Consider the following 17,721-nt stretch of genomic DNA (forward strand, 5'->3'; position numbering starts at 1 on the left):
CTTTTTGGAGTTCCTCACTATCTGCATAAATACTCGAGCATCATTTGAATCACTTTATTTGAAATAACCAAGTACAACAAAGACAATAAGAAGCAACATACTGTCAGCTATCAAAATATTTCAACAAAACTGATGTCTTCAAATTGACTGATTTCAGTGCAAACAGCTTTAACTGTTAATAAATGGAATATATGAATAGAGATTTTGAAAAACAAATCAAATATTAATTTACTATAAAGTATTGCAAATTCTATAATTGGTGGGTTACAATGGTAACTTCATTATAGCACTTCAAAACAATATCTCTAGTACTTTTATATCAACATTTGGATAATTGATTTTATAGATCAACACATTTTTATATAAAAAAATCTTTAATACAATATTGCATCTGGTGCAGTTTTCTCAACATTCACAGAGTGACTTAAATGTGATACATCAACTTTACAAATACTGTATTAATGATCACAATATAATTTTACAAAACAATTTGTGGCCCTGGACCTTTTCATTGTATCAGAATTGGTGTGAACATTGACTGGGGTAGCAGATTTACAAATAGAAGTAAATACTGTAGCTAGAAGAACTTCAGCAATTTTGTTTTGCCAAGTCGACTAAAAACATATTCTGTGGTCCATGTAACACATTGTCACTTGCCTGTAGGCTAGTCAAGCCCTATAGATCATGCGTTTACTCTACCTAATCCACCCCCAAAGTGATTTGCTTTTTATGAGAAACATTCATTTAGAGCCGAGAATTTAATCTAAACCTCTGGCAAAAATATTACAGACTGAAGATAAAGTAAGAGGAAAAATACAACATAGCAGCAAGAAGTTTCAAATGTCTTGGGTAATGCCAGCGCTTGCAAAAGGTAGTCGAAAAATGGAGAGTTCAGAAATGTAAATAAACTGGACAAATTCAGAAACTGCAACTAATGTGAATATCAAGCTAACACTGCAGACAATGATTTTGTTTCTATTCTGTTAGTCTTATTGGTTATAAATCTAACTTGTTCCCCCCTCTTAACAGTTTTTGACTCCCAATATTTGTGAACTTAAACAAAACAGGTCGTACAAACTTCAAACTAGAAACAAAATACTTGGCCTGATGTTCCCATTAGCTGTGGAAGAATGCTGTTGGCAGTATGTTTGATTTGCTTGAATAGTTACTTTTTGCTATGTATATGCTTGGTGAGTCTCTCGCTTTTACAAGGTAAATTGACACCAAATACTGAAGTGACAGTCAAGAAATTCCAACAAGTTAATCTGCAGATTAAAATAGTAAATAGCTTTTAAGCAGTAGTATTAGTGCATAGAAGATAGTGCTATTTCTGTCCAGTTCTACACAAGTAGCACCAAAACCCACAACAGTTTGTCCTGGGTCTTTTTATTATAAATGTTATTTAACGTAAGTGTACATTCCCTTTAAAATCGTAGAACGTTAAAGAAAACCGATGATAGTGATTTCAAAGTGCATATAGTCTGTCTGAGGCTGGGTAATGATATGGTACAGTCTTTGCAATAATTTAGGTTTTTTTACTTTAACTTAAAATGAACATCTTTAGACAACAAAGCCTTGGTTGTGCAGGTGAGGATTCCCTGTACCTTGTTGGTGTTGCTGCCATTTAGTCAAATATTGGGCAGATGGTAATTATATTTTTGCCTGAAATAATTCTTTCCTTCCAGGGCTGGGGATGTATTGCTGTCAGTTAGCTGTGGTAAGTACTGTGGCTGTACAAGAGAAGAAAAAAAACATGAAGTAGGGCAACTGGTATGATGCTTTTACATTCACTAAAAATATTTTGTGTAGCTTTAAAATCAGGGAAACTAATTTGTAGTACGTTTTCTATCATTAAACATCAGACATATACATCTTACCGGGAGTTTGATTGAACAGAGGTTCCCAACATCTTTGCGGAAGTTTTGGTGTTCACAAGGGTATAAATTGAATATAGTCCCTTCAATGAAATATGGTTGTACAATTTGAGGTTACTTAGATAGAGGATGATCAGAATGACTTGTTTTAAGTGTCAGAAACCTTGCACCACCCAACATTGATCATTTGAAAGCCAAAAATAATATATGCTCTGAAATTGCTCATTCATCCCAGGACAGTTTGTGAGCAAATTAGCTGCTGCTTTTGCCTACGAATACAGGCACTGCACTTCACAGAAAACTGAAGAGCTTTGAGACATTTTGACAAGTGCTACATCAATTGCAAGGATGATGTACTTATCCAGAAGAGCATCCAGGGAAGCATTCTCCTTGAAATTCAACTATCTTAAGTATGTGACCAATTCTCTTACCCCTGGCAAGTTTCTGTGTGGTGGTCTCACGCGTCTCTTTGGCCCTTTCACCTTATCTTTGCCAGTTCCCATTTGTTCCCTGAGGCTGTGAAAGTACGGATGATCTAGCAACTGTTCACAATTGAGTCGATCTGCTGGATCCATGTGTAAACAGCCCTATATATAATCAAAGCATTTATTTCAGATGTCAATACTTGCCGCATATTCTTGGTATATATTTATATTTCCGTCCACAGTTCTATAGTTTGCTGACAGTTTATATTCAGAGAAATTCAATAGTTTTGAAGCTAGTAACATAATTACAAGAGAACTACATTCTCAGGATCTTAGATTATAAAATCCAAAGACTCACTTTCTATTGCAGATATTGTAAACTATTTCAGAAGGTTTTTATGCTACCTGGTATTTGAGAGGATACTCAAATATTTTCCCTGTTGGAATTTTAACTGACATTGCTCATTACAGTAGGGTTGAACATAAAAGATTCACCTTCATTAATCCAAGAGCTTGAAGAGAAATATTTGGAAATTTTACTTCCAAAGGCTCCTGTGAAAAAAGTAAATTATACATCATTTATATTGTATGTATATTACACCCATATTATTATAACATCTCAAAATTTGCCTTTTCAGTAAGAGACTGTTCGGGAAGAAACAATTATGAGATGAATAATTATGACAGGCAGCAAATATGGTGCTCAAAAATACTATTCTGAATTCCTCCTCCATTTTCTAACTGCAGAAGCTATTGGCAAAATTTATTGAGGCAATAATTAACTTTGATTGGCCTGCGGAACTCTCAATTTCAACTCAATCTCAGTTGCATGATGTAAACATTCTCTCCCCCCCACCTCCAACAATTCAATCAAGAATTGTCCACAATTCAATCAAGAATTTTCCATAATTCAATAGAGGTGCACATAAAGTCCTAGGAACAGGCAGACCGAGGACAACACATTATGAGCACTTTCTGGTTGTGAACTATTCTGTAAAACAAACTGGAAAAATAAGTAACCTTTTTGGAATGTGTTGCATTTGCTGATACTGTTGAAAAGCTATCACATCACTGTTTCCTGTGTCTTGTCCAAGGCTAGATTTGCTTCAGGGTTAAAGCTACGATTGCAGACATACTTTTAAGCATTGATTATCAATTTTTGTGGCAATTTGTTTATCCATTGAAAATTAAGACGCACACAGTTTGACTAACAATGCAACATTATCTCTTTAACGTGTCCATCGTCAAACAAATGGTGCATAAATCTGTTGCTCTTTACACCCTAAATTTAATGATTGCAAAATATTTTTCTACCACCACCACCACCACTCAAACTGTAAACGTCAATTGTGCTAAACGTTAACAGTGTCTCCCAGACTGATCATGGGCATCAGAAGAATTCCTCACCAGATTATCTGGCACTGGGATGCTCACTCCACTGAAGAACTGGTTTGAACTGAAGACTTGTTGGTGCCGAGGAATGAGATCACCTGTAGGCAGAATAAATACACTGCTGTATACTAAATATTTATATATTAGGCATCAAAACTGGTCGCAAGGGGAAGAAAATTGGTGCAAAGCATTAAACCAAAGGTGGTTAAATAAAATTAAAGCCCGATTTTTAGATTTGAGTGAAACTGAATTCAACAACAACATTTGTATAAGGCCTTTCACGTCGGGAGGATGTCCCAAGGCACAATTCAGGTGTTTCAATAAAAATAGAATTCCACTGAGACTTTTCCATTTTCTAAACTAAGAAAACTTCATAATGATCATAAAACAATTTGGGAGTAAACGTAGATGGCACTATCTCTGATGAGCAGAGTCGTGAAGTTTATATGACTGCCACAATTATCTTACAGTGTAATATTTACAGTATGTACTGTACTTACAACTTGAAATAAACAGTTACAGTATTTGTTGGAGCTGATATTTCTTGGTGTATTCAAAATGTGCAGAAAACAATAGAAAAGTTCATAAAATTTGCTACTTTTTAATTTCACTGTGTTCAGATGGATCTTTTGCATATTGAAGGTAAGCGGTGACTGCCACTCACTATCACTTCGATTCCATTCACCACGACCATGTAAAAACTGCAATATTTATCATCACTTGTACATCTCTCATTTATAAAATGTGTTAGATATCTCCACTGGTGGTTGCTATTCGGTCTAATACAAGTATAATATGACTCGTGCTCATTACGATTGAAGGAGGGAGGGAGCAGAGCAGAATGGAAGTGTTTTTCATTTTGTTTGGCTTGAAGATATTTGTTCTCGGGTTTATCCCTAAATTTAGAATACATAAAAATAATTTTTCAACACTGTTTAATCACGTGTCACATATCGTCAAATAGCAAGTCATTCATTCAACTGCTCACGAACACATACTCAACTTTCACAGCCAGAATTTCCTGTTTACAATTGTTCCTCATTGTTTCACTACATGTACCGTTTTAACTAACAATTGACTGGTGGGTATGGCCTCGGTTGTAAAGCAGACATTAACTTTTAAAGAATGCAAGTTTTCCTCCACTTTAAATATTAAATACCGTATTTGGGAGGTGTGTTGGTGTTCGTCCAGTACCCTCGAATAGGTTTTATTCTGCATTCATACAATTCTTGGTCTTAGGTGCAGCAAATGGATGTAATGTCAGAGGGGGAGGAATGACAGAAATGGGAAGGGAGAAATATCCCTGGACAGAGAGACTCAAAGGTGGGAAATCTATTTTATGAAAAATATTACCTAAAGGGTTGATTTTTCCAAGACATCTAGGTAACAATGCCATTTGTAACTTGACCTTTAGTCAGATAGATTTTCAAAATAGAAGATCCAAGATCTGAAGTATTTTCAATGTTTTATTTCAAGGCCAAGACACAGTCATTTCACCTCATTATTTCAGTCCACGTTACCGTTGCAGCTGATTTTGTGAAAATAACGCCGACTGCAACTGGTATTAAAAGTTGGTCTTAAAAGTAAAAGCAGATGTTTTAGTAAAAATTGCAGTACTCGTACACTACGGCCATTCGACAATCAGAATAATGCCTTTTAGGGTTTTGTTTGGCAATTAAAAAAAAACACTTTCGATACACTCTTCCCAGGTTCCCTGGATTGCAGATTGTCCCTGAAAGCAGATGTAACTTAGGGAATGAAGTTTTGGGGGCGTCAACTGCTTGTGCATCATGACATGCAGATTGCCCTAGCCGTTTTATTTCGCTCAGATTGGTGTAATTTTCTTGCTTTAGGAACCGCGGCACTCACCAAAAGTTTTTCTGATCAGGTAAAGCTGATCCACATCAGATTTCCCTGGCCACAAGGGAGCGCCGAATAACAACTCTGCAAAGACGCAACCTATTGCCCAAACATCCACTGGAGGGCCGTACTGAGTGTCTCCGACCAACAGCTCTGGAGCACGATACCATCGAGTGGCCACATAATCTGTGTAGTAGTCTCCAGGACCAGCTGTGAAACGAGTACAGTCCAGGTCATTCTCAAGCCTGTCGTCGAATGATTGACCGCATATTTAAGCAGAAATGTTAAATGCTCTAAATTGCAATACATTTTAAAAGCTGGTTTTACTCTTATGGCAAGAAACTGTAATGAACTGGATACTTCTTTTCCAAAAAGAAATCAGGCCAATAAAATACCCAGCCCACCAAGCAGATACTTTGCAGAGTCAGTGACGATTATGTTTCATATCTGAATTATTCTTGATTTTGAGCGCAAGGATACTGCAGAACCTGCAGTGGGGATGGATTAGGAGAAATTGCCCCGATCTGTATTTTTTGGACCTGAAATTGGCCACTAAACTTTGCAAATAATAATTATGTACTTAAAGGTCTCTTTAAGCAATGCCTTTTCACCATTTCCGTTCATGATAAAATACACAAAATATCAACTGCTTCATATATTTTAAAAAATGCAGAATATTTTGGACTATTCGTGTTTTATAGCACTGCAATGTAAATGGGGTTCTGGTTCAGTTAGTAGCACTCTCACCTCTGGCGCAGACGATTTTGGGTTCAAGCATCAAGCCCAGTATCAGGACTTTGAACTCACGGTCTAGGCTGACACTCCAATGCACTTTATCATTACTCAGACAATGCAGAACAGGTGATTCAGTAGACATTGTATAAATGAACTAACCATATAGATCGATTAAATAAAGGTTAAACAAATTGTTCAACAAGCAGCTAAAAACACAAGATTCTACAATAAGGAATCACAATAGGACTTTTCATACAGACGATTATCTAAGTGCACAAGGTAAAAACAATAATAGTAGGACAGTTAAAAACTGCTAAACACATTAACGCAGAGACTTATACTCACTCAGTAACCTGGCAAATCCAAAGTCACAAAGCTTAATCACACCATGTTTTGTAATCAAGATATTTTCCGGTTTGACGTCTCTGTGTATACACTAGGGGTGGGGGGGAATATAATTTATTATAAAAATAAAGAATTCTAACAGCTTTTTGAACAGAGTGCCAAAATACTACTAAACCTTAAGAACTATCACTTTAGTGATCCCATATAGCGTATAATAAATAGACATTTGGGAGTGGGGTCCAAAAGGATTAATTCAATCGTGGAGTTCAGGTGACATTAGATCTTGAGAGTAAACTTCAGAAAGCAGCAGGTTTATAGCCAATAACCCCACCAGGAAGGGAGGGAAGAGATTGTTTTTGTTTCACTATAATCTCCTCCCCTCTTTTTGAAGTCCTGACTCACGCCAGTTACAGTGTGTGTTTCCACAGGGGCCGGCACCTTATGGTACCTCAGCCAAGCGGCAATTCTGAATGTTTATTGGTCTGATGACTATAAATTATGAAAATTTTACTGTACCTAAATTATCATTAGATTGATTGAATCAATCCAAAGGGATTGGTTTGATATATTTTATAGATAACAGATTACATCTGGCTTCAGTCCAAATAAAGGAATTACACACTAGAATGCAGATCAGATGTGTTTGATAATGCCATTTGAATCCCATGAAGTTCTTAAATCACTCCGAAAATAAATCAGTAAACAATGAAAGTGTACAGTAGGTGTGCTTCTTACAAGGAAATAAAAAACTTCATACGTACATTGTGTTTATGACAAAAGTTTACACCTTGCAATGTTTGCCAAGTGATTTTCTTCACCAGGTACTCTGGTACCCTGTGAAAATGAGAATTGTACAAATGACATTATTGTACCAGTTCTGCACATAGGAATTGAACAAGAATGACTTTGCACAAAGTAAAACTAAACGGTATAAGAGCCCCCCTCCCTGTCTGAGCTAATGCTACAGCACACTTTTCAGAAAGCAACAGTTTTATTCTTGATTTAGCTGATGTGTGTCTGTGAGTTGCTGCTCAACACAGAACAGAAACTCCTCCCTATGGTTTACAAAGAAAATATAGCACCGAAACAGGCCACTCGGTCCAACCAGACCGTGCTGGTATTTATACATCACACGAACCTCCATCCATTCCTTTACTGCCTTCTCTTCCCCTCTCCCACACGTGAAGGTCAAGCTTCCCCTTCAATGCATCTATACCATCGGATTCAACCACCTCTTCAGGCAATCTTACGTGAGGTCACAGTCTGAAGTAGTTCCATCTACACTCGCTTTCTGATCCCCTACTCGCTACCTTATATTTGTGTGTCCCCTGGTTATGGACTCTCCAACCAGTGGAAACAGCCTATTTATGTTAACCTTACTGAAGCTTTTTATAATGTTACTGTTCTATATTTTGCAGAAGCTCCTAAGTATAGTCATCTATGTATCTAAGACCATTAACCAAATGATACAGCAAGAATTGCAAGAATAAAGGGAACTTTATGCATCTTTCATGGCTAGGGGCAGATTGGCTGTGGTTCTATGCAAAGTGAGTCACTTATAGGTTGCTGCAATGAAAGCTATAGCTTTGTGTTTAACTTCATCATCTTACTGAAGTTTTGTGTGAAGGTAAAGAGATCCTGCTGCAATGCTCCTGATCTCTTCCTTTGGCCTCCCTAGCCTCTGAGATCATTGATTTTTCCCCTAATTTTATTTTCACAACACATCCTATTCAACTCATGTTGCTCAGGTTGTCTTGCACATTCCCCGTGTTTCAGGGTGAGAAGCGTTGCAATCGCAACATCACAGTTCAATGATCAAACTACTTTTACAAAACTTAGCTTCCAGAATAAAGGGCGGTTTATTTTTATTGTTTCTAGTCTCATTCTCTGACTATCCAATGCAAGAAAGCTTTTGTGATTTAAGTTAATTCTAAATCACAAGGAATGTGAAAACAGTCTTTAATTCTGGGTCATTAGCAAAGTTACTGTCAATGTGGACGCTCCAGCAATAAATAATATGATTCATGTATTGATATTTATATCTATACCTTCTTCGTAAGTTGCTTGTGCGTATTGTTAATTACTCAGGAAATAGATTGAAATCCACTATAATGGTATACAGTGCCAATCCTTTCCTTTTTCTAAACCACATCATATTGTGCACATGATCAGCATTTTATCGTAGGGGCTGCATGACAAACATCAGCAGGCTATCCAATTTATATCATGACTAAGTTCTTCACGTACAGCTTTAAATTGCTCCTCTACTTTGCTTAGTGATAGTAAAATAAGCCCTGCAACGTCCAACACCTCTTTTTGTAGAAACTCCAAGCAGTTACTCATGAAATCCATCTGCAACTTGAACTGCGGACTGTAAAGAGATCGTAAAAACGCAGGTCCCTTTTTAACAACTGAGAACAAAGAGACTGAGCTCATTAGCTTTTATAAGATTGTGGAGAATGGAAGTACATTTGTAAATGTAACAAAAAGTCTGGAACAGGACACAGAAACACTGAAAACATTGGTGTCTGGTGCCTGATGAGATTTCTTGGGTAACGTGACATTAACTGTTGAATGTTTAATGAAATATTCAGGAATAAGGACATAAACTCTAACTAAGACAATTGCAGACAAGTAGAAGCAGGCAAGAAGATGGTGAAAATGAATAACCCCTACAGAGCCAACATTTACAACTTGGATATGCTTGAATAATACACTTTTTATTACTCTATTACATGAGCCTGGTTTATAAACAGCAACCTTCCCTGTTCAGCCTTTCCCTTTTATTACTAATTTCAATTATCCCGATGTGTACATTAGTCATCGTCTTATTCACAAAAAACACGTTTAGAAGTTATCAAAGAAAGTTCACCAATCTTCTATGCAAAATACATACAAGCAGCTTAGAGTTTGCCAATGACCTTGTTGTAAAATTTAAAAACTGCACAAGGACCTAGTTTCAAAATAGCAAGAAGGGATAGAAACATATTATAAACAATACACAAAAACAAACGACCGAGCAGTTCAGAGTTTGGTAACACTTTCCTATACTAGAAACTAACTCATCTCTACTTATACAAGCAACAATATTGTGCGTCAAAACCAAACTGTATGTAGTAAACGTTTTTTGACGAGATGGTCTGTTTTTTTAATGCTGCTTTTTAATTCTGAAAAAAAGAATGAAGCACGTCCTTTAAAATATTCTGGAAAAGCGGATTCTAAAACCACAATACTAATCATGAAAAAGCTGGTTTGAAGACCGAGAAAACCAAGATGTGCCTTTGATCACATTTCATCTCCTTGATGTACACAATGCAGCATTACTCACCCTCTTGGGTATCGGTCCAGTTCATTTAACACTGTGTGATCGCAGTATTCAAAAACTAAATGTAGCTTCCGTTTCTTTCTGAACACTTCAATCAAGTTCACCAGATTGGCATGTTTGAGTTGCTGAAAACAAGAAGTTTTGGGGTTCAGTTTTCAATAGATTCATGTACAAGATGAATTCCTTAACGTACTGTTTGCATCATTCACGTCAACCAGGATGTTGTGACAAGACACAATGATGTAATATGATGTCCTTTAGGCCAACTGCAATCCAGAGGCTGGGGCAAGGGAGGGGGAAAAGCTTGTTATTTACTATTATCCAATTACAGAACTCAAATTGTATCAGATAAACAAATAACATCAAAAATTCTAAGTTTAAAGAGGATGTGATGACGGAAAACTAGAAGCAAAGAACCGGATGGCACCAGAGTAGAAACGGTTGATAAGGTTTTTGTCATTTTGATACACACACGATTTGTCTCTTGCTAAAGAATAGGTTTTTCTGCCCTTTGTTAGAAGTTTCCTTCGAAGAGATTAGGTGTCATAGTGTTCCAGTTTCTCAGCATTAACATCCTTCACATTGTGCAGCCCCCAAAACATCATCTGATTTCACTGAAAAATAACGCAATTTTATTGTTTAGTAAATGAATTGTTTGTAATCTAATTGTCTAAGAGCAGATATCAATAGACAATGTTCAGGGTTTTAATTCCCTTCCATATCTCCCTTACACACTTTACCATTTACCACCCAAGACGTTCATTTTTATGGCAAAGTAGTGGCTCTGATTAACAAGGAAGCTTCTTAATGGATGAGTTTGAGGTGGGCCATACTTTTCAGAAGAGTACTTGTGAATAAGGCCATTGTTTGTCTCAATCCTGGCCTATTCCTTCAAACAGCCACTATTGGCTTCGACTTGCTTTTATCCTGTCTACTAGCAACTATAATAAAGGTACTAGCATGCCCTGGGCTGGAATACAAGATCTCAAGCCAATTAAAACACTCAAGCTGTACACTGTGCTTTAAGACCGGTTGTCTTCTATTCTAAAAGAAAACACTTAAAACAATTCATTACAGTGGTAGCCATAGAGAAGAGCACTGTAGACACGTTAACCAATTGCTCATCTGTTAGCAACATTGCAATAAATTAAACACCACTGGGCTCCCCAAAGGCACGGTAGATAAAGATCCTGTGGAAGAGCAGGGAAATTTACCAGTCTCTCATCCAAATGTTCCAAAGCAATAAAAGATTTGAATCTTCTCATTCATCTCATGCTGTTTGTGGGATGTCCCTGGTGCAGACTGACTGCCATGTTTCCCTTCACAACAACAGTCAATACACTTCTAAATAAAGTACTGTGAAAGCGCTTTACGTGCAGTCTCGGATGCAAGTACTATTCTAAGTACTATAACACAAGTCAGCTGTAGCCACTATCTTGTGCTCATCAAAGCAACCAAAGGCAAATCGAAACTGAAAAATCAAAATAACTTTGAATCAAGTCATTATTTGATACTGTCGTCTGAAAAGCTTACACAATATGTTGGGAATTTACAAACATGATTGTTTCAATTCAGTTTGTTTGACAATACATTTTGAATTGGACAAACGCAATTCTCTTGTCTGAAGAAAAAAAAAGAGATGTTTCCCTTTCGGTGTCTGATTTATTTAAAGTGAGATTTCCCAATTTGCCTCATGAAAAAAGGATCAATTATATTCAGTATTTACTCTTTGGATTTCTGCAACTATTTGGAACCACTCAGAGCCTTTCATCAGAACTGAATGCTCTGTATTAATGGCATTTTATTACCTGCAATGAAATTATTTTGCCAGATAATGCACTTCTGATGAAAAAAGCTATCTGATTAACATTTGATGCACAACAAACAGAATTTAGTTTTTCACTTTGAAGTGGTATGAACTTTATGTCAAATTCTGCCCCGTTAAGTACAGTAGAATTTTCTCTTTGGTCACATCTTAGATTTACTTTATATTGTGACATCTGTGTGCAATCCCGGAAAGCAATTATTATTTATAGATCAAAGTCCTCCTGCTCAGGGTAAGAACTGGTTCCAACCTTAATGGAAACCGAACAAGCACAGAAAAGCGTGCAACATACACTCTCAAACGGATAGTGTTCGGTTTCCATGGCAGCTCTTAATGTTGAGCAACAATTCATAAAATCATCGTACTGTATTGGCCCTTGGAGGCATTTACCTCTCCATAGAATGTGCCTTCACTTGGCTCCCTTTCATCTGCTAGAATTACACAGTTAATGTTTCAGAGTTTGGAACGCTGAAAGGAGTCCAGCAAAGGCACTCTCAATCCAGCAAAGGTTAATACTCGCTTTATATGTTTATGTTAGAAAAACAGGCCAGCAGATTCGCAAGAACCATGGTGGCTCAACTTTTGTTTCAACCCCCTTTTTAAGTGTACAGTCAATGAAAATAAATTGAGCCCACTCCTTTAATAATGTGATACTGAAGTGCAAGTTTGTGGCAAAAAAAATCACTTTTAATGGGTCTTGACTTGCGTTTAATAATAATAATCCTTCCATTTGACATAGCGCCTTATCTCATCATTGAGACATCTAAAAGCGCAACACAGAATATACTGTGAAGTGGACTGACTGTATTTTGTAGCTGAAATAGGCAACCAATTGCGCCTACAAACAGTCATGGATTGAGTGAATTTTTTTAAAAAATGTTTAGAAGGATACCCTCCAGGATAGGTCATACATTTGTGAATGGAAATGATTTTGCACAAAAGCCTTTTCAAAATTCATAAAATATAACTTTTAAAAAAATACCATGTGATTCTATGATAGAATTAAAATTGTATGAATACTTTTGACTAAAATATTAGAAAATAATAATTATTTGAATGTAATGAAGCAAGTGCATTTGGAAATTACTCGGGAATCTCTGGAAAGAGTGGATCAAGTGCTACCTCAATATAAACACAACCCTCTGAACAAACCCTTTCCAGTGATGCCACAGAAACATGTCATTTGTGTCATATCTACATTGCTGTCTGGCTACTGAGTTGATGTGAGACTCCCACTAATTTCTAACACATTACTTACTTACACAACATCAGGGAAAATACTGATTTATTAACGGTTGGCATATTTACTACGGACATCAATCTCTTCTTAGCAATAGCAGCACTGAACCAACAGATCTCGACCTTATCATGATGCTCAGTTTGAAGCAGTTTACTGGTTAGTTATGGTTTAGTATTTGATAACAATTATTCAGAAACGTGCAGTGCAATCCACAGCAGGATAGAACCACATTCATAAAACATGTTTTTGCCAGCTAACTCAATGACATTTACATTTGAAGTAATGTCATAATAATGTCATATTTATTCATCTTTGAATATTTTTGCATTTGGTATTTAATATATTGATATTCAAAGCTACTGGTTGTTAAGCACAAATCCGTGCATAAGGAAGCAATCTGCTAGTAGAAAATCTGTCCCAGATGTGGTGCTGGTTTAGTAACCTAATAACTTAACTTCCTAACTTCTCTAAAGCTTAAACTTTTCATTAGTTGGAAGCTCAGATGTGCTGACATTGTCATCCTGAGCCAACAGTAGAGGAAGGAAAACAAGATTCAAGTTTTTTTAAAAATCGTGAAAAGATTCAGTGGGTTAGATACTCTGTGGTGCTCAGAGAAAAGAACTGGGATTTTTTTGTAACCAAAATATAGAAATTTACAGTATAGAAAGAGGGCCTTCTGTCCTGTGTGCCTGTGTCACTATTACTTCTGTGTGTGTTTTTTTAAATTGGCCTTATTTCCCGATTCCCCTGGTCTCCCTGCACGAACATACAAATGCTATAGCTGAGAGACTGGGCTCGTCCAGCAATACAAGTGTCCTATATAATGGAATAGAGTTTTGCCAAGCAAATCAATTCAGGCAATAAGAAAGCTCCACTATAATTGCAATTGGTAGTTCGTCATCATAAATAACATCAAAAAAACTTATTCAAAGAGTTATTTCCATCAAGGTGACCCTGACATTTTCTTCACAATGCAGCCATGATGAATCTCAAATCACATCATAGTCCTGTCTCTAAGAGTAACTGATGTGATGCTATGAGACAGGACAAAATTGTTCGATTTAAGGATATCGTTTGTACATATTTCAGGTCTCATCATAGACTTAAAGCAGATGGAACCGAACTTGTACCTGCAGTTATCCATATCAACAGACTTAAGCATTTACAGTATTGCAATGATTTTTATTCGCATACATTTTATCAAAGAACTATTGAAACATTCAAACAATACAACACTATTGGTCTGGGAACTGAAAAGGGAAGGAGTGATTCCCACATGGATCATATGATAAACCTTATCTAAAAATCAGAAAGTGATTCTGGTCAATGCTGAGGAACAATTTATAGTTCCATTTCCAAGTTTCATTCTGAACTTTCTGGTGTTAATAATGAATCATTCTATAGCCATCCTGTCAAACTGTTCCCCAGTAATGGATCGGCAACACTCAAATGCCACCTAATAAGACACATTGTCTTAAAATGGTAAGACTGAACATAAATTGTGAAAACTCCCATCATTTCTGTGTTAATTTTGAAGCCGGGTCTTTTTAAGAGATACGGAAAACGGCTTCCAAAATTCAAACCGATTTTGATAAATTTCCACGAGGTTAAATTATTAAGGCAATATAATTTTAATCTTACAGGACCAGGCCAAAGACCAAGTGGAATTCCAATTCCAGGGCTCGGAAGAGATGGGAAGTATCCACTAACCTGAATGAGATTGTGTGTGTGTTCGAGAGAGAGGGGAGGAGAGAAGGGAAGGAGGGGGAAAAAAAGGACATCCAAAAATAATTGCTTTAACATTTAAAATATGAACCGCACACATTATTTGAAGGAACAGCAAAGAAAGAAATTAAAGCTTGTTTTAACTTTAAAAAAAGTATTTGCTAATACTGTAATCATGAGCATACTTTCGGTAATGATAGGATCAGAATCAGCATTACTATTGGTCTCTTCTGAGAACCAAGTGACTACTTCTTCTTCCTGTACTTCTGTGTTGTGTCAGTAACCAAGGCAGTTATATTTGTGGTTAAACAATGTGCATTTCGCACAATAATGGCCTGAATTTCCAAACGAAACAAAGCAGCCAAAAGACAAACAGAAGGTGTGGCTGGAGCCGGTCGTGCTGTAGCTAATTTTATTTCAAAGTCTGGCTGAACGTTAAGAAACATATTTTTAGTAAGATGTCTTACACTGTCATTTCCTATTCCTACATTAATAATGAGAATGACCGAGACTATTTCAGAACAGACAGGGATTGTTGTCAAAGTAACTTCGACAGCTGTAGCTGTTAAATGGCTGTGATATTTTATATAACACAGAACTTTAAATTTTGCACCTCAGGTAACTTTCTTCCCATACGGTTTGTAGGTCACCATGAATAATAAATAGAATTAGAAATATAAATAGTAATCAGAGGGGGGGGGGGGAAAGGGAAATCATTATTTGCATAAGTCAGTGTTGCGTGGACCACAAAAAGAAACAGGTTACCAATTACATACACTTCTGCTGATAAAAGTATTGGATGAGTTGCAACAGGCTTATCATAAATACAGATATCTGCATTGTTTTCTACTTCACAACTTTGTTGCTGTGCTTAAAGCTTGACAATAGAAGTGAGTTTGCTGTTGCAAGGAAATCCACCGAGAAGCTGAATTTTAACTGCAAGTAAACCTGTGATCACCCTCCAAGCCCTAATATGAAATACATGTATCTCTCCAATAGTAAATAATAATAATCCTTGCATTTGATATAGCGCCTTATCATGTCGTTGAGACGTCTCAAAGCGCTTCACAGAATATATACCGTAAAGTGAATTGACTATACGTTTTGTGGGCGAAACAGTCATGGCTTGAGTGACCAAATTATTATCATGATATTTATTATTATGTGCAAAAAAACATTGCCATTTACTTTAGAAAAAACAAAACGTATAATCTCGTCCATTGTATTCAATAAACGATAATAAAGATAGATTTACAGATAAAATGGTTAAACCCCATTTGGGGGAAAACGCTACACAGTAGTTTGGTGTATAGGGATCACAAGTGGTTTGGTTTACAAACTTACCTTCAGCATTCGGATCTCTCTGAGCGCAATCTTTTTGATAACCGGGTCATCTTCAGACTCCACGAACTTTTTGATGGCCACGATCTGCCCGGTGTCTTTATTCCGACATTTAAACACGATTCCGTAAGAGCCTTCGCCGATCTTCCCGATTTTCTCGTATTTCTCCATCGTTGAGCTGAGCTGTTGGACTGGGGGTGGGTTGGGGGGTGGGTTGCTGGACTGGGGGTGGGTTGGGGGGTGGGTTGCTGGACTGGGGGTGGGTTGCTGGACTGGGGGTGAGTTGCTGGACTGGGGGTGGGTTGGGGGGTGGGTTGCTGGACTGGGGGTGGGTTGGGGGGTGGGTTGCTGGACTGGGGGTGGGTTGGGGGGTGGGTTGCTGGGCTGGAGGTGGGTTGCTGGGCTGTGAGGCTGGGGTGGGGGGGAGGGAGGACCCTGCTTTGCTTTGCTTTGCTTCCCCTCTCTCTCCCTCTCTCCCTGTCACTTTGTATCAGAGCTCAGTGAATCCCTCTTAAAATGGCGACTTGACCCTGTGCCAGTGATTTGATACACAAACAAACACCTGAAATATGTAGGATGCAAACTCAGAAGACGAATAAAACCAACGACAGACACACCGTTGCAATGGAAACGCATGTGGTCACAGCTGCTTGGGTTTGCTTTATGCTCTCTCTCTCTCTCTCTCTCTCCCTCTGAGCAAGTGGAGTGGAATCCCCTTTTTTTTTTGCAAAAAAAAATAATGCAGACTTTATGCAGAGTTTTTAAATCATTAAAGGAAATGCATTGAACCTACTGCACACGTACACACATTTCGTCTTCAGCGAACCATCGCTGTTCAGACTCTGCAGCTTCTCGCCACTGACCCCCAGACAAGTGCTTGGGTTCAGCAACGTTTGCTCAGCACTGGTTTCTATCGCTTTCGGACCAGGTTGACCCCCTCCTCCTTCCCCATCACCACCCCCACCCACCCAAAGGAAAGCAATAAAATGGTGCTCCCAGAAAGAGAGCTCAAACCTTTCCTACCTTAGACCCAGAGGGAGGGATGGAGAGAGAGAGAGGGAGAGAGAGAGAGAGAGGGAGAGGGAGGGCTGGTCATTTGATCTCAGGTCTCCTTCACTCTGGTTGGATTTGTCACTCACAAACAGGTTCGCTTTCTCCTCATCACCACAACAACACACACCCATCTGACTTGAGTTGTCAACATCACCGCCATCACCACCGCCTGGCACACAGAGAGCAGTGCAAGATCACCGCTCAGGGCTGCTCCTCTCACCTTCAGGACGAGATCTTACAGCGCAGAAGGGAGGCCATTCGGCCCACGGTGGCCGCGCGGACTGGTTGAAAGAGCTATCCAATTCGTCCCCGTGCCCCAGCGCTTTCCTCTCAACCGTCTTACGATAGTGTCTTTTTTTTTTCTTTTCAAGTAAACATCCAATTCCCTTTTGAAAATTATTATTGAATCGGCTTCCACCGCCCTTTCGGGCAGTCCATTCCAGATCGTAACAACTCTAAAAGTTAAAACCGGTTAAAAAAAATTCTCCTCTCCCCTTGTGGTTCTTTTGACGATTATCTTGAATCCGCTTCCTCTGGTTACCGACCCACTCACCATTTACATTGCATTCCTCCAACACAGC

At 37.9% G+C, this 17,721-nt stretch overlaps 1 protein-coding gene across 1 annotated transcript; it reads right to left on the bottom strand.

The window, feature by feature from the left end:
* Window positions 1-40: 40 nt before the first annotated feature.
* Window positions 41-16,302, bottom strand: cdkl1 (cyclin-dependent kinase-like 1 (CDC2-related kinase)). The gene is made up of 9 exons (XM_007888205.2): window positions 16,091-16,302; window positions 9,960-10,081; window positions 7,393-7,465; window positions 6,632-6,722; window positions 5,561-5,761; window positions 3,707-3,789; window positions 2,795-2,851; window positions 2,306-2,461; window positions 41-1,730 (listed from the first exon to the last, which is right to left on the bottom strand). The coding sequence occupies exons 1-9, from the start codon at window positions 16,256-16,258 to the stop codon at window positions 1,629-1,631; spliced, it is 1,053 nt and encodes a 350-aa protein (XP_007886396.1). The 5' UTR covers window positions 16,259-16,302; the 3' UTR covers window positions 41-1,628.
* Window positions 16,303-17,721: the final 1,419 nt, after the last annotated feature.

Source organism: Callorhinchus milii, unplaced genomic scaffold (genome assembly GCF_018977255.1).
Source record: "Callorhinchus milii isolate IMCB2004 unplaced genomic scaffold, IMCB_Cmil_1.0 Scaffold9, whole genome shotgun sequence".
Classification (NCBI taxonomy): Eukaryota; Metazoa; Chordata; class Chondrichthyes; order Chimaeriformes; family Callorhinchidae; genus Callorhinchus; species Callorhinchus milii.

Coding starts and splice junctions, on each gene's coding strand:
- cdkl1 (XM_007888205.2), bottom strand. CDS start 16,258: ATGGAGAAATACGAGAAAATCGGGAAGATCGGCGAAGGCTCTTACGGA. Junction 7,466..9,959: donor CTGGACCGATACCCAAGAGG/GTGAGTAATGCT, acceptor TCATTTTCACAG/GGTACCAGAGTACCTGGTGA. Junction 6,723..7,392: donor ACTTTTGTCATAAACACAAT/GTACGTATGAAG, acceptor CCCCACCCCTAG/TGTATACACAGAGACGTCAA.